Source organism: Centroberyx affinis, unplaced genomic scaffold (assembly GCF_046629955.1).
Source record: "Centroberyx affinis isolate AG114_WGS23_722 - 3 ecotype Tasmania unplaced genomic scaffold, CSIRO-AGI_Caff_v1 ptg002953l_1, whole genome shotgun sequence".
Classification (NCBI taxonomy): Eukaryota; Metazoa; Chordata; class Actinopteri; order Beryciformes; family Berycidae; genus Centroberyx; species Centroberyx affinis.
Genome location: NW_027281068.1, coordinates 77,248 through 104,462, shown reverse-complemented (window position 1 = coordinate 104,462; position 27,215 = coordinate 77,248). Strand labels below are relative to the sequence as shown.

The 27,215-nt window shown below is 42.1% G+C and overlaps 1 protein-coding gene across 1 annotated transcript in view; it reads left to right on the top strand.

Moving 5' to 3' along the window:
- Positions 1–318: 318 nt before the first annotated feature.
- slc23a2 (solute carrier family 23 member 2) overlaps positions 319–27,215 on the top strand; it is a 38,643-nt gene continuing 11,746 nt past the window's right edge. The window contains exons 1-6 of the mRNA XM_071536868.1: positions 319–590; positions 14,038–14,086; positions 15,797–16,038; positions 19,040–19,135; positions 21,745–21,861; positions 23,242–23,399. Of these exons, the coding sequence (XP_071392969.1) occupies positions 14,038–14,086; positions 15,797–16,038; positions 19,040–19,135; positions 21,745–21,861; positions 23,242–23,399 (662 nt within the window). The 5' untranslated portion in view covers positions 319–590. The remainder of the gene's footprint in view (positions 591–14,037; positions 14,087–15,796; positions 16,039–19,039; positions 19,136–21,744; positions 21,862–23,241; positions 23,400–27,215) is intronic.

Below are 27,215 nucleotides of genomic sequence, written 5' to 3'. Positions count from 1 at the left end.
TGAATACATCCTGGCACAGTTGACACGGGAGATGGTGAGCAGAAGACCCTATTTTTCCAGTTAGGGAACAGTGAGGGTGCTGGTGTAACAACTGTACAGAGACAGAGACGGGGAAACACTGCGATGCTTATGAAAGCAGGTTATTACAAAACCTATTACAGACCGAGTCGGTGAGATCACACGGCATCTTGACCAGAGAGGTGCGTCACCGCTGCGCCGCCTCCGATTGGCTGAGACGCGCTTCCAAGGCGGAGCGAGAGGTAGAGGCTTGACGTCAAGGGTCAGTGTGAGCATGCGTGATGATGAGCAAGTCAACCCCGTGGCTGTATGAAAGGCAAAATCCCTCCATGGGCAGTGCGTCTAGCATCTATTTAAACACCGATTGTGTAAAAGAGCTTCTCTCGGAAAAACCGGGCGTGAAGACGGTCTCATCTCGCCACCACAGCCCCTTGTAAGCGGACTGCTCTCGGGCTAAAGCGTAGCCTATTTCCTCTCAGCCCAACTGCCAACAACATAACCACGGGGACAAACCGACGTACCATTAGCTGAGAAGGGAAGCGGGCTCTGTCGACACTCATTTCTTCAGGCAGGTGAGTGTAAAATGTGGCCTTTCCACTTAGGAGATAAACAAATGTCTTTATGAGGATGTTAGGAAGCAGGATGTACAGAAATTGAGTGAAACCTTTACCTTGCCACGTCGTCGCAGGTGTCCAAGCAGCGGTTTGAAAACGAGGTGAGATGTAAAGGAATTGGTGGGCCGGTGTGACCCTGGTGATGCGCTGGTTGTGAAACACAAGGCCCAACTTGTCGAGATTATCCTTGATCTCTTTTTTTCTGTCTCTTCACCATGACAAAGAAGTGTGGAAAATGAACTGCACACTAGAGCTATTATTCATCCTGTGGAGGCCAGCTACCTCAAAATCTAGGTATATCTAGGTCTATATATATATAATTATACATGTATGTAGGAAAGCTAAGCATGCATCACTGACAATGCCCCCCTAACCCGTTGCATTCATTATACCCTGAAAGGTAGAACTGATAATAGATCACAGCACTATACTTTCTGGGACACTAGAGCTCATTTGGCCATTAGGATTTATTGGCCCCTGATGATGTGGTTGTCGTGGAAACGGGGCTAGGGAGGTGTGTGTGTGTGTGTGTGTGTGTGTGCGCGCGTGCCTGACTGTGTGTATGTGGCACACGCACATTATACCAAAAAGTTACATTGAGATGTGCTTTTTCCTCATGTGAGCAACCATGAAGTAGTGATGGAGATGAGAAAGATGCTGCCTGTCTGTGGGCTGGATCAAGTGCGCTTTGTCGGGCGGTATTCACTATACATGTATGTTGTTTGCCTTAGTCTCGTACCAAGGTCCAAGAGTGACTTAATATTAAGCTGTGAGACCAAGATGCAGCTCACATCCCGCCTGAAAAATCCTCTGGGTCACTATTCACTCCAGAAGTGTCAGGAGTGTTTCTAATTTTTCTCCACCAATGGTCATCTTTTCTACTTTTGCTTATTTTAATGCTGTATCTCAGCTTGAATTAATCCTACTTTATGTTATAGGCTATACTGTGTGCACTACAGCAACAGGCAATGCAAGCATATTTCTTACTGAAGTTACTAATATGCGCAGGTAGCATTAGCTAGTGACTGTATTTGCTGGCTGACCCTTAAATCTAACCAAATGTGGAAAAGTTGATCTTTCAAGCAAGGGTTCACCCACCCATTTTCTCCAACCCTCTTAGGGTGCTGTACATCTTTGTTTCACAGAAATCCTGTTGAATCACTCTTGGACCAGAGTGCAGTAAATGGGATACAGAGAGGAGGATGGCCTCACACGTGGCTCTCGGGTCCAGCTGGGCCAGGCACAGTGAAGTGAACTGGGTCGCAGAGATGGATTCCTGGCCCTGTTTGCTGTAGGCAGCATGTGACTGAGATTACACTGTAGTGCTGGGTCACACTGTGCCTTCCCACTGTACTGCGTGAAGGTGTGTGTGTGTGTGTGTGTGTATGTGGGGTGGGATGGTGGGTGAAAGGTAACATTTTAGCATGTGGCACATCTACCCTAAACCAGTATTAATGTGTTTTTTGCAGCCTCTGTTCATCGAGATGTTTTATTGTTGTTTAATGAGTAAACAAAAGCTAAGGAGGAGATACTACTGCCCACACACTGCCTTTCTGCCTTACTAAATGTGTGGATGTGCAAGATGGAGAGAGGAATACAGAGAGATGGGGATTAAATGACCAAAGTCGGCATAGCACACCATATGATTCTTGCATAACAAGGACTGAACAACATAGCCAGCATCATTGACCTGTTAAATTGCAGTGACCTCCCACACAGTAACAGAGCAGTATTTATTCCTTAAGTTTATAGGGGAAACTGGCACCTTGTTGAGGCTGTATCACTGTTCATTCCTGTGTCAAAATTAAAAGGAAAGGAGAAGACTTTCGTAGGCCTTTGTCCAGCAGACCCTCTGAGGAAGGTCCTGTGTGTATGTGTGTGTGTGTGTGCTGTAACAGCTGTCCTTCATTACTGACTACACACAATTGTGCTGTCCTAAAATGAGATGAAACTGTCAAGGATTTAGCCTGGTCGCGTCTGGCCTGATAATGAGTCAGAGAATCAATGAGCATTCAATGGATTTTTCTTTGTGCTTCATAATTTTCTGTGTGTGTGTGTTTGGAAGAGACCAGTGTGGTCACTCACTGATTTATTGGCTTTGGCAACTAATCAAACTTTTGCATAGATGCTTGTGTTTGTTTAGTAAAGACAGATTTGTTTTTAAATGAAATTTGGTATCTATAAGCCTCTGTACAGTGTTATTTGTGGTATGTAGCGACCGCAGTAGAACCACATGTGCTCATGTGCTCATCAAAGTATTTACATTGCACCTGTCTATGTTTCCATAGGCACTGGGGAAACAAGTTTAATGCTAACGCACAAACTCACAAGGGAATCACGGCTTGCACATCTGATCTAGCATCCTGATTCTGTCTTTGTGTCTCAGTGTACCCTGAAAATGGGTGGGTGACTGAGGTGCGCTCTCATGTGTGTGTGTTTGTGCGCGTGTGTGCGAAAGAGACTGTGTCTGGTCTGGAAACTGACATTATCCCCAGCCTGCCATTGTTACGCAATAAAAATGTTTGCTCACACACATGTATGTAAATAATAATAAATAATAATTGATTACATTTATATAGCGTTTTTCTAGGTACTCAAAGCGCTTCACATATGGGGGGGGGGGAACTCAACTCAACCACCACCGATGTGTAGCACCCACATGGGTGATGCACGGCAGCCAGTTTGCGCCAGAACGCTCACCACACATCAGCTATCACAGTGGAGAGTAGAGGACTGAAAGAGCCAATTAGGAAACGAGGGATGATTAGGTGGCCATGATGGAAGGAAGGCCTGTGTAACTGCCTGTGAAATCATGTGCGTGATTTCTATAGGTCTGTGTTTTGTATAAATGGTGACGGTAATGTCACGGCTCACAACTTTCTGTAGTGTTACCCTCGGATCTGCAGAATTATAGAATTAGATTAATTATAAAATTAGAAGAAAAATTATATTTGGAGAGGGGTTTCAAAATTCAGAGTTGTTTAAGTCAGAAATGGTGTTTTTCCCACTGGAGAGATGAACAAAATATTGCATTGTGAATATTTTGAATTGCATTACAATTGTAATACCATTCTATATTATTGTAAAATATCTTAATAGTAACACAAGTGTTTGTTTCAACACTTGACATGACAAAGTGTTTTATTAGAAGCAGGTTGAAAATAGACAGGTTTTTATTTCACATGCACATTAAACTGATATGCCAAAGCCAAATTATATGTACCGTGAATACAAACGATTGAATAGTGTTTTTGTTAAACCTTTATTTTTCCATTGATAGTTGACTGAGCACATAAGGCCTTTTTCAGGAACACAGAATTTCAAAATCCGTTCAGTCATGCCCTCTGACACCTGGGCGCTGCACAGTACAACCACAGCCCTTTACTGCTGGCTTATTAAGAATAGGTTAACAGATAAAATCACTGTGGTAGTTTATGCCTAGTAAAACAGAATGGCATTTAGCTACAAACAATAGATGCTATGCCTGTAAACTTTACAAATATTTAATTAATTTCACATCAGGAGACGTTTTTCCTCCCGCCAGGAAAGTTTTGTAGTATTTGTTATTTGCCAAGCCAAGTGCAAGTACTTGTTACTTCTGTGCTTGTTGCTCCACTCCAAATGAACCTCGAACATCAGTGTAGAGCTCCCGTAATAGAACTGGGTAGTGAAATGAATAAATGAACAGTTGAATGAAAACTCTTGAATCTTACAGTTCGTTCACATTGCGAGCAACCTTGTGGTTGATTGGCTGCTCTATTCTGACTAATGGTGGTTGGTGCAAGAGTTGGTGCGATTCCATCTAGCCTATGTAGTGGTCTGTGCAGCTACAAAGCTTTGAACAGGAAAGTAGGAACAGGGAAGTATTTTTTTGCTGCTTTGGTATTTCCTTTCATAACATTACATTGATTTGATGACTTGACATAACTAGCTCAAAAATAAACAAAAAACTTAAAATTACTTCAGTGTTTTCCGCCGACCCAACATTGTATGCAACTGTTCAAGTCATAGACATGGGATGTTTTGAATGGCTGCAATCAACTTGGCACACATTTTGCTCAGAACGATTACTCATTCAAACTAAATTGCATCTTTAGGAAAACAAGGAGGCGTGGACAAGCTTGTTGACCATCCACCCATCGGTTGAGTTTCCCCCCCCTCGCTCAGCTGTCCAGGAAATTAATGGACCGCCGGTTTAGTTTAGTTTATTCAGCTCCACTGTAGGCCTACAGGCTAATTGTTTTTACGTGGGGATAGATATGACCTTGTTGCATGTTGAAAATCTTGGCCTTGGGTATTAGGGTTGTCAAAAGTATCGATACTTCGATAAGTATCGAAGGGGGGTAACACGTCAAACTTGGCGAAGCACCTTAAGGACAGACTTGCCAGTCTATATAAAGAATTTCGAGAGGTTAGCGAAACATCACTGAAGCATTAAACATTTAATGCTTCAAACATTTTTTACGTCAATGTACCCTGCATATCATCCGTTTTAGTTTAGCTAGCAAACCAAACGTTAGCTACAGAGCTAGCTAACGTTATCAAATAACGTTAGGTTTGCCAGATGCCCAGTTTTCGACCGGACTGTCTGGTTTTCAGATGCATTGTCCGGGCCCGGTCAGAAGGCTCAACCGGACGTTGAAATGTCCGATTAAAATCATTCTGTTAATAATAATCCACTAACTCTAGCCCTGCTGATTTTTCCTTATCATTGGTGGGTATCTGTTGCTTCAACAAGCTAACGTGTTCTGATAGGCTGATGACTAGAGCAGGGGTAATCTGCTGTGTAAGTGCAAAGTTTTGAATGAAAGTTCATTTTTATTCCCCGTGGTATCGAATATGGTATCGCATATCGATAATTTCCTGGGTATTGTATCAAAGTTAGAAATTCTAGTATTGTGACAACCCTATTGGGTATATTTATTGATCTGTTTGCTGTCTTGGGTCTGGTATCAGGACCATCTGTGTGGATATTGCCTCACCCAGAAAAGCAGTCGTCCTATCACCCACTCCCCACTGTAGTTTCTCCTTATCTCTCTCTGCCTTGTAATTTGTTTTCTGTCCTGTCTCCTCCTATACCAACACATCATCATTCTCTTGAAACACTGGTCTTTCCATATACCTTACCTAGGTCTGGGCGATAATTCAGTATTATTGTTTATCGTCTTTCAGTGGAATCATATCATGATGATATGGTGATTTTGGGATAGCATGACACACAGTTCTGCTGTCTAAATTGATAACTAGCAAATTTCATTTAAACACCCTGACAAAATGAGGAAAATTATTTGAAGATTTCATTTTTGTTTGACATCAACATTACATTACCATTTAATGGGATGAACTTTAATTTGATTATTTAACATGTGAGTTTGTGTGAGCCATTTCGTGATGTACTGTATATCGATATCGACAAAAGTCGTTATGTTTATCGTGATATTGATTTCAACCATATTTCCCAGCCCTAACCTTACCTCTATTATGCTATGCTATTGTAAATCCACAAACCAGAACTGTTAAACTACAACCCTTTGTTGCAGATTCTGTTAGCATGCTGTGTTGCACAAACAGCCTTGAGCCTGTGTCAGTACACCCAGTGTTGTAACAGAGTACAATCACAACATTTTCTCTGCGTTGACCCACTTTTTATGACTGAATGCAACTGAGCAACTTAGTTTCCTCTAAAAACAATAATGTCTGCTTTAGTATCTCAAATTAGGCATTTTAGGCACTGAAGGGGCTAAATGAAGTTCATCTGTCCCTTCACAGTTGCTGTACAACCAAAAAAAATGAGCCTTCCCACTGTGAGCAAAGGCAGGGGTTTGGCTCAGGGTGGGCTTTAAAAATTTCACTAAACTACAAGCAACAATAGATACCCTGGCCTTTACCGTGCCTGCTGGGCTTAATGGAAAAATGCCGAAGGCAGTGGGTGGTGGAGCTGCCTGGACACACACAGTACAGTACCGTATAGGCCTACTTTTTCTAAGAACAAGAGCGAAAGAGATTTATGTTTCTAACCTTCAACGCCCATTCATGTGCTGCTGATGGCATGCTGTGTGGGTGTAGGTGTTGCAGTGAGAAAATTATAGAAGTACAGTAGAAGGCTGGACCTCTCTGTTCCCCTGGTCTAAAGTAGCTGTGTAACTGCTGTCTTTCCTGCTGCTTCGGTTTCTTTAACTGAGAAAATATTTTTGCACAGCTTAGCTCAGGAGTCCACCTGCTGATGAACTGTAGAGTACTAAAGAAAGCAGGAGGGTTTGGCTTTGGACCAGCCACATTATTTAAAAGGGCAACTGCACAGTGCAAGTTCATCAATTTGGCCGTGCTATGATGAAGGACATCAAACATGTTTAAAATCCCGACATTGCTTGCATATACAACTTATTTTTTAGACGCTCAGATTTATCCCTCAAGCGGCTCAAAAATCAGTTGGACATTTTAAATGTTATGTATACTTTCCACACAGTGGTGTCATTACCTCCACTGCCCTTGTCTTTGCTAATGAACCCCCTTTCTTGCACCTGCCCTCCCTTTGTGCAAGTTGCCAAACTGCATGGCTGTACCTTAAAGATGCTGGTGGGGCACAGATCAGCAGAATCTGACGGTGGCGTCACACTTCAAGAACTGGAAGCCTGTGCAGAAGAATAGTTAGATCTAATATAGCCTGGATTTACTACCTCTCTTGACAACAATACACACATGCACGCTCTGTTCTTTAATCCATTTACAGTGTTGCCACCATCATGCCTGGTGAAGCTGATAGGCACTGGTAATTAACATTTTAAATTACTGCTTGTGTGACACATTCTTCTGAATTCAGTCACTTCTGCATAGGAAGTTCTGGCAACTTTGGGCATTTTGAGCTAAAATTGGGAATCTGTTGTTTTTTTTTTTAAAAACAAACAAAAATAAACAATAAAAAACAATATAGCAATAACAGAATGCAAACAATTCTGGGAATCTCTACATTTATGCTAGTGTCAATTTAAACATGTTATGTAGACTGTATTGGTTGGAAACATGGGGAGGGGTATGGATTAATATGTATGGATTAAGTTACAATTCGTCCACTTCCACCTTTGTCTTTCGGACATTGAGCTGCAGATGGTTCTCCTTGCACCAGCCAACAAAGCTCTTCACCACTCCTGTGCTCCTCCTCTTTGCCCTCCCTGAAGCTCCCCATGATAGAGGTGGCGGTACAACCCAGAGCTGAATCTGAAGGTGAATTTTGAGGTGTAGAGGGGTGAACAGGAACACCCAGGGTTACCACACAGTCCCCTGGGTGGCCCAATCTGCAGCAGGTCTGACACACTGCTCTGGATCGTGAATAGTCCAGGACACTGTGGCGTTCTCCATTTGTATCACTCTGTGCTTCTCCTGTAAGCTAATGAGCCCTTTGGAGCAGGTCTACGATGGCATCATCCATGGCCTGGTATGCGAGTTAGAAGGAGTCCATAAACACAAAGTGAGAGAGTTCTTCGATGAGTGTAGTAGTAGACACAGACACAGCACACCATATAACAATTTAAAAAGTAAAGGTCTTTGCCCTGTATTTATTAAGTTTTGAAATAGTGCCTGCTCCAGTATTGTGGTTCAACTTTTGTTGCATTTTGTTAGATTTATGGGGTTTAGAGTTGTGACCAGAATTATTCTTTAATAAGATGAGTAGCTGGCTAAACAGAACATTTGTTTGTGTGCGGCAGTGCTCAGGATGATGACATCAAAATAACCACAGACTGGAGCCTCTTAAATGTTTTAGAAACATTTTCCCATATTGTCAAATTGAGAACCAGATCTTTACACGACAAGATGTTGGCCTTGAATAAGAGCTCTTGTGAAGAAGCCCAGTTCTTCTCAAGGAAGTAAGATCTACATGCCAAGGTCTTATATTAGTGCCTTATGTGATCCCCTTCTGGCCACTGATTTGAAATTCAAACAGGCCTGGCGACAGGAAGAGATTGGAAGGAGTTGCACTCAGTAAGCTTTATGGACTCTAAGGGGGCAAAGCATAGGCCTAGGTGATTGGATATCATCATTTCTTGTGAAGAAATTATTTGTAGGTGTCTATACAGAAAATGAAATGAAATAATAGCAAATGGACTATATATTAAATATATACAGTACTGTCCAAAAGTCTTAGGCATATGTCAAAGATATCCATAAAGCTAAGATGCTTTCAAATCTAATGAAATGAAAAGTTTCTGCATATCAAAAATTTACAATAAACAGCAGTCTACTGACACACTAATGCAGAAAACAAATAAACATCTAGGACTTCTAAGAAATTTATATAAAAAATCTAGGGTGCCTAAGACTTTTGCACAGTACTGTATATATTTTAAATAAATATTTATTTTAGGGCGGTCAGGGGTCAGGTGATACAAGTGTTATTGTGTATTATTATATGCTGTAGAGGATGTGCTATATCGGAACTATAGAAAGATCAAAATTGCTGAGAAAATAAGTCTTTATTTCCCTTTTTTTCCCCTCTAAAATCAGCCTTTTGTAGAATTTGCTACATCATGCGTAATCGTGTCATCTCAAGAGAGAGAGATGTATAATCTTCATGCAATCTTCATTCCTGCTGATTTAAGCGCCTTTCTTGATGGTCAGATACGTCTGTTCTGCATTCTTTAGAAGATAGGCTAGTGGTTGGCACTTATCCAGAACAGCTTGCAATGAGTGCAACAGTAGAATAAATTTCCAATTCCAGTGTAGTATGGCTCATTCAGACCAGTGAAATGTTCAGATGTATGTGTTCTTATATAGCCCTATAGTTAAGTTGTCAGTTGAAAGGCTTCTGGTTGCATTAATCTACAAGTAAATTCCAACAACTGGGCACCGATTCTTCCTTCAAGGTATGTTAGGATGCTTGCCCAAAGCGTTGGCTGAGTGTCTGACTGTTATTGGTGCTGAAGGCTGCCACAGCAATTAGAATTTTACTGCAACTGTGTTTTGTGTGTGTGTGAGTGCAAATGTGTGGTAGGCTATTGGGGGTCAGGAGCTTTGCTGCTGATTAAAAAGAATGGGGCCCAGGTTTTACATTCAATGGTGTAAGAGCCCTGATCCCTGCCCTCTGCTCCCTGAGGCCAATGACCTCTTGACCTGTAAGCCTTATTGTTGCCAGAGCATGCGAGGAAAACGGGAACAGAAATGCTACACACATGCCGTGGGTCTGTACAGGATTTGTGCTTGTTTGGTTACACATCAGTTGTTATGTAGCCTAAGTGTCCTAAGTGTCCAAATCTCTCTTGAAAAGAACATTATGTAGTATGTACCCAACTTGAGTTTTTTTATCTTCCAAATTCTAAATTGGACAGATCATTCGCAACATCTCAAGAGTAGGGATCGGTCATGATTTTCGAATTTTCGAATAGTCATTAAATTATAAAAAAATCAAATAGTTTATGCCTCTATCGTCTTGTCTTAAAAAGTATATTTTCATAGCTTGCTGGTAGTAAGTAGCTATGGCTTGATTAGCCCCGAACCGGTCCTTCCCTCGTTTTAACTGGCATTGCTGCCTGCCTGGCATCGCTGTTGGGGTTAATCATAATATGGCTTGATAAGCCCCTCCCTCCCTAGGGCCCATCCCTACTCAAGAGCAGGGATGGGCAACCATGTGCCATGGAGGGCCAGCAGGTTTTTATTCCAAAGACTACACCAGGTGATTTCACTGATTAGTGACTCCTCTGGTTGAAATGGGTGAAATCAGCTGGTGGAGTCTTTGGTTGGATCCCCGGCCCACCATGGCACATGACCACCCACCACTGCATTAGAACATTTATCAGCACACATGCCTTCACCTTTGTTCATATATCACAAGTAAGGCGGCCTGTTCTCACTATCACTGTGATGGGGGTGTTGTGACCATCCCTCTTATCTCCATTCACGTCGACCAATGTAAACATGACCTTGCATGAGTTTACAGTCTCTCCACTCTCCCCCCTGTTGGTGAAATACAAACCACTCATGTGCAGCCAGTCATGTTGAGTGTTACACATACATAACCACGTGTCCTCAAGCTCACGCGCACACACATTGCAGAAATAGTCTGACTAATGTATTATGTTTTGGGTCAGCCATTGGAAGTTTTCCACATGCTAACTCAGCATAATGTCTTTCTGCTTTTGGTCCAATGCACAACAAAACATAAAACCAAAAATGCCAAAAAATCTAGTCTGATTCTATATTTACATTTACGGTGTTTAGATAACACTCTTATCCAGTGCGATAAGAGACACATCTCTACACTGCAAGACTTGGAACTGATCCTGGAATGGGCCCAGGAGTAAACCTGGGTCTCAGAACCAAACTGATCCCAAACCCCCCACATCTACAAAAAAGTTTTACAGGAATTACAGCTTGCCTTCTTGGAGGTCAGAGCACAGGGCTTTCTACGGAGCAGCGGCCCTAGAGCTTCTTGGGATTCAGTGTCTTTTCACAGACATTTCAGCAGGGCAGACGCCTGCTTGAACCTGAAACTCTGTAACTACTATGCCTCCCTGCTGCCACTTGGAGATAAGAAGAGATGGATAAGAGATAACAAATCATTGTCATGAGAGCTTATGACTGCTCGTTGGACCTATAGTCAAAGTCTGCCACGACATCCTGCGGGATAACTTAAAACTGAGATTTGCAGCCCTCAGTATCAAACATTTGAGTTTAGATTGAATGAGTCTCTTTCTGTGATTATGACTAATGAGAATGTTCAGGTTTTTCAAGGCTGATAGCGATATTTTTGGGTTTAATTTCAGTCAGTATCTTTAAATATCACCATCTTCATGCCAAAAATCCCCCATATTATTCAGGATTTGCCCCCAGAACTTGATTCTTAGAAGGGTGTAAAAAGCTCTGAAACTGTGGGGCAGTAAAACCATAGTGGTCTAACCTGAATTGTTGCAGGCATAATCCAGTCCAATTTTTATGACTAAGTGACAGACTAACATCTGGAGGGGATGGACTTGGTACATACACACGCACACACAAATTTGGCGCCAGTGATGAAAGCGCAAACACGAACATCTGGTGTGAAATCTTCCTCCAGTGGAATCCCACGCAGCACAGCACAAGTACAGGAACCGGAGATCAGGTTACCATGGTTATTGATCCAGGCAGCAACACTGTCCACCAGCCTGGGTATTCTGGGAAGAGTTAAAATTATCTCTGCACGTGTTGTTCCTTCTCGCTGTCCTTTTTCCTGCTTTTCCTCTTCTGCTTTCTTTAGTTCTCTCTCTTTCTCACATGCGCGCGCGCATACACACACACACTATCTCTCCCCGCTTTTATCTTAAATAGGTTTGTCTAATTCATGTGATCATGATTGCTTTTTCATAATCCAAAAAGTCACTTTATTTTTGTGCAGCCGCAGAAATCCCCTCAGTTACATAATCACACACACGTGCGTGCGCACACTCTCTTTGTCTCTTTCTCTCTGTCTCTACATTTCTTTCTTTATCTCGGCCACAACACCATGAGATGGACAACAGAAGTGTGTCTCTTGGGCGACAGTGGAGATGGCCATTAGTGGCTTTCATGCTATTGTCTATGTTCTATGGTCTAGTGTTGGCACTTCATCAAGACCTAGTCACCCAAGGGCTGCTGGGATACTGTCTGTCACACGCCACAGCTCACTGAACCACAGGCTGGGAAGCACTGAGGTCAAATATGTGCTGTGTTTTCATCATGTGCTGTATGTAAACTGATCCAGGGCAAAGTCCTCACTGGTCAGAAAATGACTTGTAATGCAAAAGACTAGCAAATGGGATGATTGCCATGGATTTTGTCATCAACCCTTGGCATTGTTAAAGGGATGTGAGACATCTGAAATCAGACAGCATTTGGAAGTTTTAAATTCTCTTCATATTGCTTTCACGCAGTCCTTGTGTATTCAAATAAATAAAGAATAACTTTGATGATAGTCTACATAGTTTTAAAGATACAGGGGTTCAAATGGGCTCCAAAATTACCACCATGTGGGGGGGGCAAAACTTCTGTGTGTGTGCATTTGAGGCAAAGGAATTAAAAATCTGATTTTTATTGTAATTACACAGAACATATAGAACATATAATCACCAATAATAATGCATTTTATTTATATAGCACACCTTAAAATACAATGAAATCTCAAGGTGCTTCACAGGAGATGGAATCATAGTAAAACATTAAACCTGATCAATAACACAAAAATCATGCGATTATAGGCGTGAACTAAAATAAGAGTAAAATAAATTGAATAAAATTAGAGACCCAAGTTTAGAAGGAAAAGCACATGGTATGAAGAAACCAGTACCCTAGGGGACAGGAGAGAGGAATAGATGGGGCTTAAAAGATGTTCAAGGAAAATTGAAGAGACATAGATGTGACTGCCTGTCTGATTTAAGATGTAATGACTCATGTGTGACCATTGTGAATAATCACAACACAATTTGGTAGTGCGAGATTTCGTAAACTACAGGTAAAGTACTTTTAGTTTGGTTGTATGTGTTGGAATCTAAATGGTGTGTGTGAGTGAGGTCATTTTGGCCATTCCACAGTACTTTAAGAGTCTAGTTTATGTCTAAAACTTGGTTTTAGGGTTAAAGTTAGAATTGGGTGTAGGTTAGGGTAAGGTAGGTTTAGGGTTTGGATTTGGGTTTGGGGTGAAGGCTGCACTGGGCAAAAATGTTACTTTAATACCCAGAAATCATGTAATATGACATCAGTATACTACACACAGCACTCTCATGTTTACCAACCTGGCCAGTGTGTGATCGCTTTATACCAAAGGAACAACGGAGGCAAAAGATCTAACATTGATGAGTCCAGTTTTCTCTGGATGGAGCGCTCACCTGCTGCTGTCTAGAAGACCATTTGGAAGTTTTGATTCATCACTTGTGATGAAATGTCTATACCTGATGCCAGAATTTAATTTGGGCAAATACTGTGAATCTACAGGGTCTCAGTTTGTGGGAATGGGACGCTCTTCTCTCTTGCAGCACCACTTTGTGATTTCGGCTGTTAAGGAGGGTGAATTTTTTTCCGTAACAATACTTGCCTAGTGGAGCTTTAAAGTTAGAATTGGGTTAAGGGTAAGAGTTAAGTTTAGGCATGTAGTGCTTAGGACAGGAGAATGAAAGCAGTCAATGGAAGGTCCTCACAAGCATATTAAGACAAACGTGTGTGTGAGATTCCTCAATCAATCATATACACAATCAAGACATCGGTCATATTGATAACTTTTGCTCGTGATTAAAATGCTGACTGTCAAATTAACTCTTGTCTCAACTCCCTCCTCCTTACCCTTGACCCATCCCCTCTTCCTCTCTGCCTCTCTCCTCTCGGTCTCTCCCCCCTCCTTTCTCTCTCTCTCTCTCTCTCTCTCTCCTTCCACCTACTCCTTTCCCTCTCTTTCGCCCCTCCCACACAGATGCTCCCAGCCGCCCAGCTCGACAGGAGCGATGGGATGTGTCAACTAGGTATTACACCTATCCCAACATCTAACACTTCAAGCAGGGAGACGGTCTGGGTGGGAAAGGGGATTAGGGTGGGCTGGGGTGCTAAGTAGAAAACGTGCAAAAGGAGAGAGGGAGGCGACAAGCCATGGTACAGGTATAGCTCAGTAGGTAGGCGAGATCGGTAGCTTGGTTACACACATGAGGAAGATTGAGCAGAGGAATATACAGTATATGGTGGGGAAATGGGAGAGAAGAAAGATAGAAGGGAAACAAGTGAAGCATGTCGTCCCCCACGACTTATGCAGGCACTCCTTGGGCCAATCTGTAATAAGATGCATCATCCCTCTAAGTTTCATGAAAGTCGGACCAGTGGTGTAGCAGTTCAAAATTAGAAATTTTGACCTTTAATTATAGGGTCCCCATCAGGCCAATCAGGGCAGACAGCAGAATACAGTGCCAAGATGCCAGTCAGGGCAGACAGCAGAATACAGTGCCAAGATGCGTCATTCCTCCAAGTTTCATCAAAAGTTTTGTTAAAACCAAAGCAGTGGTGTCCGAGATGTCACCTGAGATGTCATGTTTGACGGATGAACCAACAGACGGACACAGCCTGATCTATCCGTCTGTCTGGCTGGCTTTTGTTGGGCATATTGATTCTCTTCACCCTGGCCACACTGTCTTGCATTTTTATTTCATTACTTAAAGCAGAGGTGAAAGAGGTTTTTCTTTTCTTTTTTTTAAGCCTTGAGACAGGAGTTGAGACTTTTTTTCTCTCAATGACACTCAAAGCACTGAGACCATGGCAACCTTTTGCCTTTTTTTATAGTTTGATTCAGCACCGCTTTGTCGAGGTATAATAAGAGGAATGTTTTTGAGGAAGTTAGTTTCAGATAAGTTTAGGCCCAGTAACACCTCAGTTTTACTCATAGTTGGCATAGTATTTTTCCCATTGAATAGGGCATGGCATTATTATAAGGAGCGTGGGCAGTGAGTGGCAGTCAGTAATAAAATGAAATGAGAAAAGCTCCAGCCTGATGGTGAGAGCTGTGGAAAGTTGGCCAGTGTCAGCCAAAAGGCAGGTGTGGTACAAATCTACACAGCTCAAGGCCTTGTTTTACCCAAACAAGAGTTGACATGACACCAGAAATAACGCAACACTCCACCCACCCCCCGCCGGGACGAACAAACTGACCTTCCTCTGTCTCTCCCCTCTATCCCCCTCCTTCACCTCTCCATCACTCCACCCCAATCACTCTTTTCCTCCTCCTCCTCCAACTTTTACCCACATCCCCCCACCTCCACCCCCGGACTCTTTGCATAACCTTGCCTCTCTTCCTACGCCTCCCCCCTCTCCTCTTTCCTTTCCTTGTCCCTACCAGTGGCCCGTCGGCATTGCAGATCATGAAATCAAGTGTAAGCATTGTTCTCCCGGTCCTTTCTGGTCTGTAGCCAATATAACCACCACAATGTAAGTCTGCCAATACCCCCATTGGTGGTCATTCACCTTCCCTAATGGTCCAGAGTAGGATGGACCGACACAAACTCCCCAGACCTGAGACAAGTCAAGTGTCTAATTGATAGGAAGTGCCTCCAGCTGCTGAGCCTGGGTCTAATGTGATCCTATTCCCCCACAATCAAGTTAGGGTATTAGAACCCTCTGAGTTTTAGATCAAGATGTTAATCTCTCTGACTGTTTATCTGTCTCTGTCTTTGTTTTTTCCCCCCTTCTAGTAGATAAGGCAGCCCTGGACAATGTAATCGGGCTGAAGGAGCCATCTGCAGTGTTCATACCAGAGAGAGACAGAGGAGGGACTGAGAAAGTGAGTGGGGAGGAGGAGGACGACGACAACTACGAAGAAGAGCGGAGGATGGGCGTGGGGAAGAATACCACCTCCAAGTCGATGGACAGCGGTGGAGAGGGAGGCAAATATGAAGAAGAAAGCAAACATGGTGCAGATTTCTACCCCATTCCGGTATGTGTGTGTTTATTTGCCTTTTCTTCCTATCAAATTTGGCACCAGGGACAAAAACACATATATGCGCGCGCGCACACACACACACACACACACACACACACACACACACACACACACACACACACACACACACACACACACACACACACACACACACACACACACACACAGAGTCTAAACATGCCTAAAGCTAGCACAGGCAATGGAGGTATGATAAAGACAGGGTTAGAGCACTATGCACACAACCTTGTCATTACTGTCCTCCTCCTCTCATTCTCTCCTTCCTCCTCCCTCTCTCTTTCTATGACTCACACACAGACTTGGCATTACTGTTAGCGTGTGTCTGTGTAACCGGAAGGCCCATGTATCCACGGTGTCTAGTCCATGGCCACTTGGTGCATGCTCCTGCCGCTGTGTCGATTTCCTTTGTTTGACCACATCCTCTTGGCACAAGCCCAGTGGCCCGATGTAGGTCAAATGATAAAATGACAACAATAGCAATTTTCTGCTGCCCATTCATAAATCACACACTGACACACACACACACTCAGTGCTTTATTTACCATCAATTCACTCTTTTAATTATGTAAAATAAGATTCAAATAAATAAGGGTCTTTGCCATGCATGCTGTCTTTTGACAGAGACACAAACCATGAAGCCTTCTGGTTTGGTTTTGTCCCATAGATAAGCTCAATCCTGTTTGCTAGAACAATCTGAAGGCTCCTCTGGTGTCATTTTCTGAACCTGCTCAATGGAACACAAAGAGAAGGAAATATGATACGAGCTTCAAGTTTCCTTTGCAGTTATTTTGTCCCATTGTTGCATTGTTCAGAGATGTTTGTCTCTCTCTCTCTCCATACCAAACCCTTAGATGATACACAGTCGTCTCCAACATTTAAAAGGTCTCAATGTAAATAAAAATGCCAACGTACTAAATTATGACCTTCTAGAGTGCTGAGACTACATTGTTGAATGAGCTGTGTTTAATCTGGGGCCTAGGCATGTAGACATAAACTTGTAGACATAAAGTTGTAGAACGCACATGACAGTTCATTGAAAGGTCCCTCTTCTTCTCCCTTCGACTTTTCCTAGAAGGGATCACACAGCGAAAGATAAACTGCATGATAGAATGGAGCCAAAGAAAAGATTGATGCAACCGTATACACACACACACACACACATACACAGAGACCACACAGACAAGACAGACTGGTGGCATTTGATAGAATGCAATTTGAGGATGAGCGCTTTTGCATACGTCCATCTGTCTTTGCATCTTGTCCTGCAGGCATGGAAAAAAAAATAGCTCTTCGTTATCCTCGGATGTAATTTGGCATTTAATGTGTGTGCCTTCCAGACTTCTCCACTGTATACTGACCTTCACTTGGGATTTGATAAACAGGACACAGATGCATCCAGAGCAAGAATACATACACTCACACCTGGAGGACAAGGGAAGGAACGTAAACCTACAAGTTTGCATAGGAGACGTGCGCGCATGTCCAGGTTGTCAAATCTGGTTCATCACTGTTCACTGGATTCTTGACTTCATTTGTTTATGCTCATGTGCCATCATTTGTTTGTGCCTTGTGCCCTGTTTCTTTCCCATGGTGCAGCCGAGGGCACCACGAGCCAAATTCAAGTCAGTCAGTCAGTCAGGTAACGCTAAGTGAGATGTCGCTTCGTGAGATGGCCTCTAGAGGGCGTCTTCTCTCGCTTATGGGCTAAATGCCACTATACTGCAACTAAATGCGATTGTCACTCCTCATTGGAGTGCTTAATCCTGTTAAGTTCACACAGTTCGGTTATTAAGGAGAGAACCGCATTACCGAACTCACTTCCTGAAAATTCAGGTATTGACTAGTGAATTCGAGAGCGGATTCGGTTAGTCTATGGTTAGTCCGAGTAGTGTGTACCAGAATCGGACTGGACAACTGGTTGCTACATGACGTAAGGCGCAACACTCATTACGTTACATAACATTTTCATTGTTATTTTGAAAGAGAGTTGTGAGACATTCTTGAATTTTCTATCCAGTTTCTTTCCTCAACATTGCAGTCATTCCTACCAGTTCTGCGGTCTTGGCCCAGCCCAAATCCTGCGGTTAAAAGTATCAAGTCCATGCGGTGGAAAAAGAGAATATGACGCCGCTGTCAGTGGTGGTTGATTAAGATCTTATGGATACGCCTCTGTTTACTGGTTACTGGTGTCAAGTAAACTGAAAATGCACAAGTGAAATACAGGCAATGGTAGCAGCCATATTGGTCTGAAGTAAACGTTACTATGGTTACAGACATTATTTACAGCCATTGCGAGATCAGAGGAGATTCCTATTACCCGTAGGCCTACATACCAAGGAGGTTCTATATTAACATACAGTCTGGTAATTTTACTCTGCTCTGTTCTGGTGTGTACCATACATAATGCGAATTCACTCTCATTCATAAATTCAGTTGTTACTCTTTATTTTATTAGTTTGCACCGCCCCACTCTCTTCCGTTAATTTACATACACCCACGTCTTCCCTTGCCCTATAAACTTTAACGTTAGGTAACGTTATTACCTGTGAGTGATGTTAGTGGAATCATTTTACCAATAACAGTGTCATAATGCTTCAGTGCATTGAACTGAACACACGCGGCATGGGTCTGTACAGGATCTGTGCTTGTTAATCAGGTTTGAATGGTTTTTCTAGCATCAGCCTTTAAAAATGATGTTCCCCTTTACATTGCTTTTCTTTCACTGACGACTAGCTCCCAGAGGCACTCATACACACACTTATACATTCCTAGACCATGCCTGTCTTTTCATGTGGCTTAGTCATCCAACCAACAATGTGTCAAAGCTGTGATTGCCTTCGAATGCAAGTACTGTATTGGATTTGGCCCTCATTAGTGTTGGTAACATTTTTCAGCAAACTATAATTAAACTAATTGCCCTGTTAAAGCAAACACATCGACATAATAATCTCTAAATCGTGTGTGTGTGTGCATGTAGGTGGTGGTAAATGGAGTGGGCCAGGCCAACGACCAGGATACTGAGGACACAGAGCTGATGGCCATCTACGCTAAAGATAACCAAGGAGCGGAGAAGGTAACTAGAGAGAGAGAGAAGTGGAGAAGCACATTACAATCCTCACTCTGTTTTACTATTCAGTCTAGCCTAGCCAGTGCTAGCTTACTCCCAGCTAAGCCTCCGACCGTGGAGACTGACACATACAGTAGTCAGATGGTTTTAAAAGCTTACACATACAGGCTTACACTGACTAATCCATGTATTTCACTGGTGTTAAACCATTTTGTTTACCCTCAATGACCAGTGTCGTTTTTTTTGCTTACTTCCCTTTCTCTGCTTCCCTCCCTCATGTCTTCCATATACTGGCCCACATCCTATATGTTTAAGTTCAACTTTACTTTATTGTCCTATGCAGTGATGTAGTGGTTAATAAAAAGTATGGTAAATTATGACCTCCAGTTGTGATCATCATAAGGCAAACATCCACCAATATTCACAAAAATCACTTATATTTTCAGGCAAGCATTAATTCATGTATTTCCCCTTAAAAGACCCTATCCTCATATAACCTGCGTCAGTTTGATACTACTTACTATGATGTATATTATGAATTTAGCTAAAAACAAAAAAATCAGCCATAAGAGTTGAGTAAACTCTTCAACTTAAAAGGTGGAGTTTGCATGGGTATACCCTCGACTACACTCTTGGCCTTATGAATAAAAAAAAAAAAAATACAAGGAAAATTTTAATAACAGGCTCATCTCAATTCCAAGTTGCACAGAAACCGCTCATTAAATGTCACTGCACAACAGCGCCATCTTGGACCCAAAGCCTTCACTTACTGTTTCTCTGACTCACTTTCCTCTTCTCTTTGATCTCCTCTTTTCTCATTGTCACTGTGACTCTGCACTTTTCTTCCTGGGAGAGTGTAATCATCAATTCTCTTTCATACACTTTCCCTCTGTCTGTCGTTATCACTTTCTTTTTGATCTCCTATCCCATTCTTTTCATATCATTCTGTCCCTCTGCTTGGGCATGTTCCTCACATCCACCTCTGACAGTTGTTGCCCATTAAGCCTCACATCATACAGCTACATTAAATTAAATCCATACATTTAATCTTGCATGTCATTAAAAATACCCTACTGCGTCGAACAAATCAATGACTGGATGGGGCAAAATTTTCTCCAACTAAACAGAGATAAGACCGAAATAATTGTCTTTGGAGCACAGAAAGAAAGACAGAATGTCTGCTCTCACCTTGACTCCCTGTCCCTCATAACTAAGAGTCAAGCCAGAAATCTTGGCGTTATCCTGGACTCAGATTTAAATTTCAATAGCCACATCAAATTGGTAACTTCGTCAGCTTACTACCATTTAAAACATAACACTATAGTGAACACTATATGTGGGGGGGAGGTTTTTGGCCAAGAGGAGAATCTATGATTCTCGTCTGCCTTAGGCAGTGAGATCTGACGTAAATATCAGATCAAGAGTAGAATCAGGAAGGACAGGGGAAAAGAAAATTACAGAAAAACATATGGGTTCACTCACAATGTGCATCTAAAAGTGGGAGTATTTGTTGTGTTCTTTCATCTTTCTATCTCATTTGATTTGAACTGCACTAGTTTACTTTTTAAGTCTTTTATCTTTTGTATCTCTTGTCTGTACTTTTGCACTTTTTAATTGTAAATATTTGACCTTTACTGTATTTTTATCACTCTGTAAAGCACTTTGAATTGCCCCAGTGTATGAAATGTGCTATACAAATAAAGCTGCCTTGCCTTGCCTTGCCTTACTCTAGTTCCACTGAAATGGAGCCAAAAAAAAACAAGATTAATTAAGGAAGGCATTCTTATGTCAGGTGAAGGGAAGGTGAAACATTTGCAGATTACAAGGCTATGATTAGGTGTGGTCCAGAGTTATCTTCCATGTGCAGTGAAAGCTAGATTGTGCTGGTTGGCTGTCCTCTGCGCTCTGAGAGGACGACACCACGCAAACAGAAATTCTGACATCACCCTGAATTTAAAACCGATCCCTTTTTCATAGGGCTGGGCAATATATCAATATTATATCGGTATCGTGATATGAGACTAGATATCGTCTTAGATTTTGGATATCGTAATATCGTGATATGACATAAGTGTTGTCTTTTCCTGGTTTTAAAGGCTGCATTACAGTAAAGTGATGTCATTTTCTGAACTTACCAGACTGTTCTAGCTGTTCTATTATTTGCCTTTACCCACTTAGTCATTATATCCACATCACTGATGATTATTTATCAAAAATCTCATTGTGTAAATATTTTGTGAAAGCACCAATAGTCATCCCTACAATATTGTCGCAATATCGATATCGAGGTATTTGGTCAAAAATATTGTGATATTTGATTTTGTCCATATCGCCCAGCCCTACTTACAACTGAACATTTAGCCCACTTCGTAGAAAATACAGAGATATATACTGTGTATCGTCATTCAGCCTAAAAATACCGAGATATGATTTTTGGTCCATATCGCCCAGCCCTACTTTTTCATAGAATGCACAAACGCACTCTTTGTACGACGGGAAGGGTAAAGAAAAAATAATGATGTCAAATGCCAGAAAGGTATCAACTATTTCCATATGGTTCATCATGCTTCTTTGTGTGTGTGTGTGTGTGTGTGTGTGTTCTTCCATATATATAGAGCTCCATGTCTGAGACGTTGGATAGTACAGACAGTGTGGATGCCAGGAGGATGGACATGATCTATACCATTGAAGACACCCCACCCTGGTACCTGTGTGTATTCTTAGGCTTACAGGTAAATACACCAACCGACAGACCAACCTGTTCTTTATAAAGCAATGTGGCTTGTCTCCTTTAACAGCCATTGTATGTTCTGATGGACATGTTTTCAAAACTCCGCTATACATGAAAAAGGCCTATAACCGCCTATGGTTAAATGAGACATAAAATAATCCCAATATCTTCTTGCCTTTATGTATTGTCTTAATGAATATTCCATGTAATGTGGCCATAAATACACAATGCATACAGTTGGCATCAAACAAACACACATGCAGCTGATTGACAGATATGAGGTAACTCAGTGTAGTTATACATTATAGAAGAAATGGGTAAATGCATATTTTACAGGCTTAGCTATGGCTGCACTTGTCACCTCAGTGTGATTTTTATCATCCGATCATGCCTAGAGCTGCAACGAATAATCGATTAGTTGTCAACTATTAAATTAATTGCCAACTATTTTGATAATTGAATAATCGGTATGAGTAATGTTTTAAGAAACATAAATCAAAATTCTCTGATTCCAGCTTCTTAAATGTGAATATTTTCTGGTTTCTTTACTCCTCTATGACAGTAAACTGAATATCTTTGGGTTGTGGACAAAACAAGACATTTGAGGACGTCATCTTGGGCTTTGGGAAACACTGATCAACATTTTTCACCATTTTCTGACATTTTATAGAGCAAACAACTAATCAATTAATCGAGAAAATAATCGACAGATTAATCGACAATGAAAATAATCGTTAGTTGCAGCCCTAATCATGCTCATATGTTTCAAGTCACATTCCATGATGATGCATGCAAGCAGGTAGGGTGATGCAGACACAGATCAGCAAAATTAGAGTTTGTTTTTTTGGGGACATCTTTGGTACTAAGCGGTCATTGCTGTGGTCTTGTTGCCCTGCAGTTCCCAGAGATCACTTGAAAAGCAAACAGTGTAGCCAGGACTTGAGTTTTCTTTGGATTTTCTCTACAGATTAAGTTTGAGTTTCTGTAGGTGCTTTTCTTTATCTGTTCAGCCATGCTCATGCTAACTACCCAGTTCCTCTTCTATTTATTCCAAATAAACCTGTTGCTGCTGTTGGAAATGTAAAATGCGTCACTTCATATGCGCCAGAGGATTTTTTTCCCTGGAATTACCTACCCTTTCCTGAACTGCGTACAGGATGAAATCACTATTGTGATATATCAGTCTGTGATGGAGAGTAGCAAAACCAACATTTGTTTATATGAAAATGTCTTGGATTATTGCTTTAAAGTAAAAATAAACAGCTGTAGGAGACACATAATATTTTTAGGCCACTTGGGGACATCAAAATCACGTCAAACTGCGTAGTAGCCATGCACACACACACACACACTAACCCTGTTGCCCCTTGTGTCTCCCCAGCACTACTTGACGTGTTTCAGCGGAACCATAGCGGTGCCGTTCCTCCTAGCCGAGGCAATGTGTGTCGGCTTCGACCAGTGGGCCACCAGCCAGCTCATAGGGACCATCTTCTTTTGTGTGGGCATCACCACCCTGCTACAGACCACTCTGGGCTGCAGGTACACACACACACACACACATATACCACCATGTCTAGGTTGCGATGGAAGCATTATTACAAGGCTAGTAAGAGGCATCCATTACCAGTAATCCTGCGTCTATGGGAAATGTTAAGCTTGTGTTGGAGGTTGCATTAAACTGCATCAGCCTTTTTATAGGTGGTACATTTTGTTCTCGGTCTTTCACTCCCTCACCTCCTCCTTTATTTTCTACTCCCCCTCCTCCTTCTCTCTCTCCCTCTCATCTCCAAGTACCACTCAGAGATGATGGTCATTGTCTAAGCAAAGCCCCTCTTTCTCCACTCTCCCTCTTCATGTCACTCTGAAGTGTGTGTGTGTGGGCATGGAAATAGATGTTTGTGTGTTGGTGTTTGTGAAAGGGTTCCCAGAACTTGAACAGTTTAACGTAGAAAATATCTTGTAATTCAATTTAGTGTTGAAGTCAAAATATCTTATCTTTAAGACTTTTACAAGAGAGAGAATCTTGCTGATTCCCAGCACTGCAGCTGCCTAAAGGGACTTTTATTTGCATGTTTTCAACCAGAACGTAACGAGTTGAGAACATCAAGTTCCTTGTTTCGTTCATGTGACAGCAGTTGTCCTGTATAACTTTCTTTTTCTCATACTTTTTTCTCATACTGCCACGTCTTGGTCAGCCTCATAACTAAGAGGGAAGTCCCTGCTTTGGCTGTACAGTACATATTTGTCAGGAATAGCCCACTCTAGTTTCTCTAGTTGACTGTATTCTGTAGTCTGTTGCGTCTTATTTGGTTGCTTCCTTGAGATCAAATATAGGCATGAGATCCATATTTCACCTCATGTCACCCCAGTGAGTGCTTACACAACTTCCTCTCTTTTTTAACCTTTCCTACTCCTTTCTCTGGTCTCACCCTGCCTTGAGGAGTTAAGTCTCTCCTACAATTGTTGATTCAGTGTCCTGGAATGTACCTTCCTCTCTAATTCACACATCGGTGCGCAAAGTCGGTCTCTCTCTCTCGCACTCATGCTCCCCCTCGCTTGGCCGTGTTTGTGTGTGTGTGTGTGTGTTGTAAGTAGTGATTCACCTGATTCAACCCAGAGGGCTAAATCCACCCCATCATATCTCAGTAAAATACCCACAGACAAGAGACATTACCTGTTGCCATGGATATTATCCCTTTCCTCCGATCGCTGTTTCGATGTAAGCCATGCCTTGTCAGCGTGGGGTGTGTGTTACGATTCATAAAAGAAGGAACAATTCAGGGTGGTAATCTCTCCATTGCCATCTTTCTATTAGACCTAATCTTTCCATCGTGACATGGCAGATCCTCAGTATCTCATTACTGCGCCCCAGGTACAGCAGCAGCTGCTTTGGCCAGAAATCAGTTGTTTTTTTTAAGCCAGCCTGATGGCCTTGACTGATGCCTCAGTGAAGACTGTGAGCAAACACTGTCTATCTACTTTCTATTTCCAACATTCAGCATGCAGCCCTGAGAGACTTTTTTTATAGACAGACACACGCACGTGCTCACTATGAATTGGTTGTTTGTCCAATCATCTCATAGACTGCTGGCAGACTCTTAAGTCACACACACAAACATGTGTTGAAACACTCTTCCCTCTATAGGAAGAGACCAAGTCTTCTGACATAAACATATGACCTCTGTGGAAAAATGGGTACATGTAATTTTACCCATGTTTTTAATTATTCAGCCTTTAGCGCAGCCATGGGGACTGGACATGGTCTGGAGGAAGAGTCCTAGAATGTCCTACTCAATAAGAAGTACTGTTACGATGCTGATATTTTACTTAAGCAGATTTTTACACCAATTTTTTTAATTGGAAAATTTGTAAATTATAAAATAAAGTGCACAATTAAATAAAGTAAAGCTAGATTACTCTTATCTTCTCTGCTGACTGACCGTCCACTGTGAATGGCTCCACAATTAGTCAATTTACGTTGGTCCAGTTTCTGTTGCTTATGGAGCGTCTACAAAATCGATACTCTGTAATGAATGTGATTTAAAACGTAGTGAAGTGCAATACTGCAGTAAAAACGTACTTACGTAAACGTAAAATTACAGAATTTAATAAACACTCAAAAAAGTACAAGTACACAAAAAAGCTACTCAGTTATAGTAACATGAGTAAATGTAATTAGTTACTTCCACCCTTGGTCTGGTGAGTTAACATCATTAACAGCTACTGATAAATGAATTGTTCTCTATAGCTTCCAGTAAACTTAAGCACAGGGTGAACACAAATGTTCAGTTTTCAAGGATTCAAAAATGAAACTCTCTCTCTCTCTCTCTCTCTCTCTCTCTCTCTCTCTCTCTCTCTCTCTCTCTCTCTCTCTCTCTCTCTCTCTCTCTCTCTCTCTCTCTCTCTCTCTCTCTCTCTCTCTCTCTCTCTCTCTCTCTCTCTCTCTCTCTCTCTCTCTCTCTCTCTCTCTCTCTCTCTCCCTCCCTCCACTTCCTCACAAAGATGCACACAGCAGGGCCTGGTCTGGGTATCTGTTGTCAACATGACGTGCAGCTTCTTGTTAATGACTGTCATGCCTGTCACACCAACAGCCTGCATTCTCACCAAGGCAACACTGGGCTGAGGTGACACATCAGGAGGGCTGGGTGGAAATGAAGGCTTGATGGATGGAAAGAGGGAAGGAGAGATAATTTATACACATGCTGTTTCCTCTGGGATAAATAAAGTACCTATCTATCCATTTCTATATCTATCACTGTCTGCTGAGAAACTCCGGGGGATGGGTGAAAATGAGAGAGAGAGAGAGAGAGAGAGAGAGAGAGAGACGAAGAAGGGAGAGATGAATAGAGGCTTGATATGGGGGGGTGAAAAGGAAAGGGAGAAATGAAACGAGGAAGACGGGGCAGAGAGAGAAAAAGGGCTTGTGATGGTTTGGCGGTCTTAGAGGAGAGGACTGACACAGCAGTAAAGCGTGATGGAGTGAGGGGAAAAACGCTTGCCGTATGGTTTGATGAGTCACAGTGCCAAGTGAGGTCACATCAGAAAGAGCACGTGCACTGTTCCAGGAAAGGAAAGGTGACGTGTACGTGTGTGTTCACCCAAGTGAACGTGTGTGTGTGTGTGTGTGTGTGCATTTGCATTTGTTAATGTGTGCACAGCTGGCATCACCTGCAGACAACATGTGACTGTGGGTAGTAGATTGAGGCTGGAGGTAATTTGGTGTCCAAGTGCTTTTGTCTGGAAATTGCTCACTCTTCTCTGTTTTTCCTCCATGCTCTTCACTGCCTTTCTTTTCTAATAACATCTTGTTTGACCTTTATTTATGCAGGGAAAGTTGACTGAGCAGGCATCTTTTCCAGCAGTGTCCTCTCTCATATTCCTACAGTTACCCACATGGAATGGAAGAGTTTTTCATTCACATACAGGCAATCAAACTGCCAATCTTCTAGTCACACGCCCCTTTCTTCTACTTCAAAGCTACCACCACCCCACTGAGTATTTTTTCTATTTGTATGTAGGCCAGCTATCTTTGCTACACCATCGAAACCAGCAAATGTCATCCTCTATCCATCTCAGAAAGCAGTGGCTTCTTACACCCATTGGAAACATACAGGTGTTCTTTGGGGTGGATGTGTGTTTTTCACTTCTTCTTTCTTAAGAGCACAAATTTCCTTGTTCCCTTTTTCAGTGCTTACAAATCCTTTGCAGCTGTCCATTTTATTCACTTCCTCTGATCCTATTAGGTCTTATGATGTGTACACTTCTGTTGTGACCGCTCATTATAGCACATGCATAACAAGAATGGGAGACCACACTGTAAACTGTAGTTAACTATTGTCTTAATCAATCAATAAA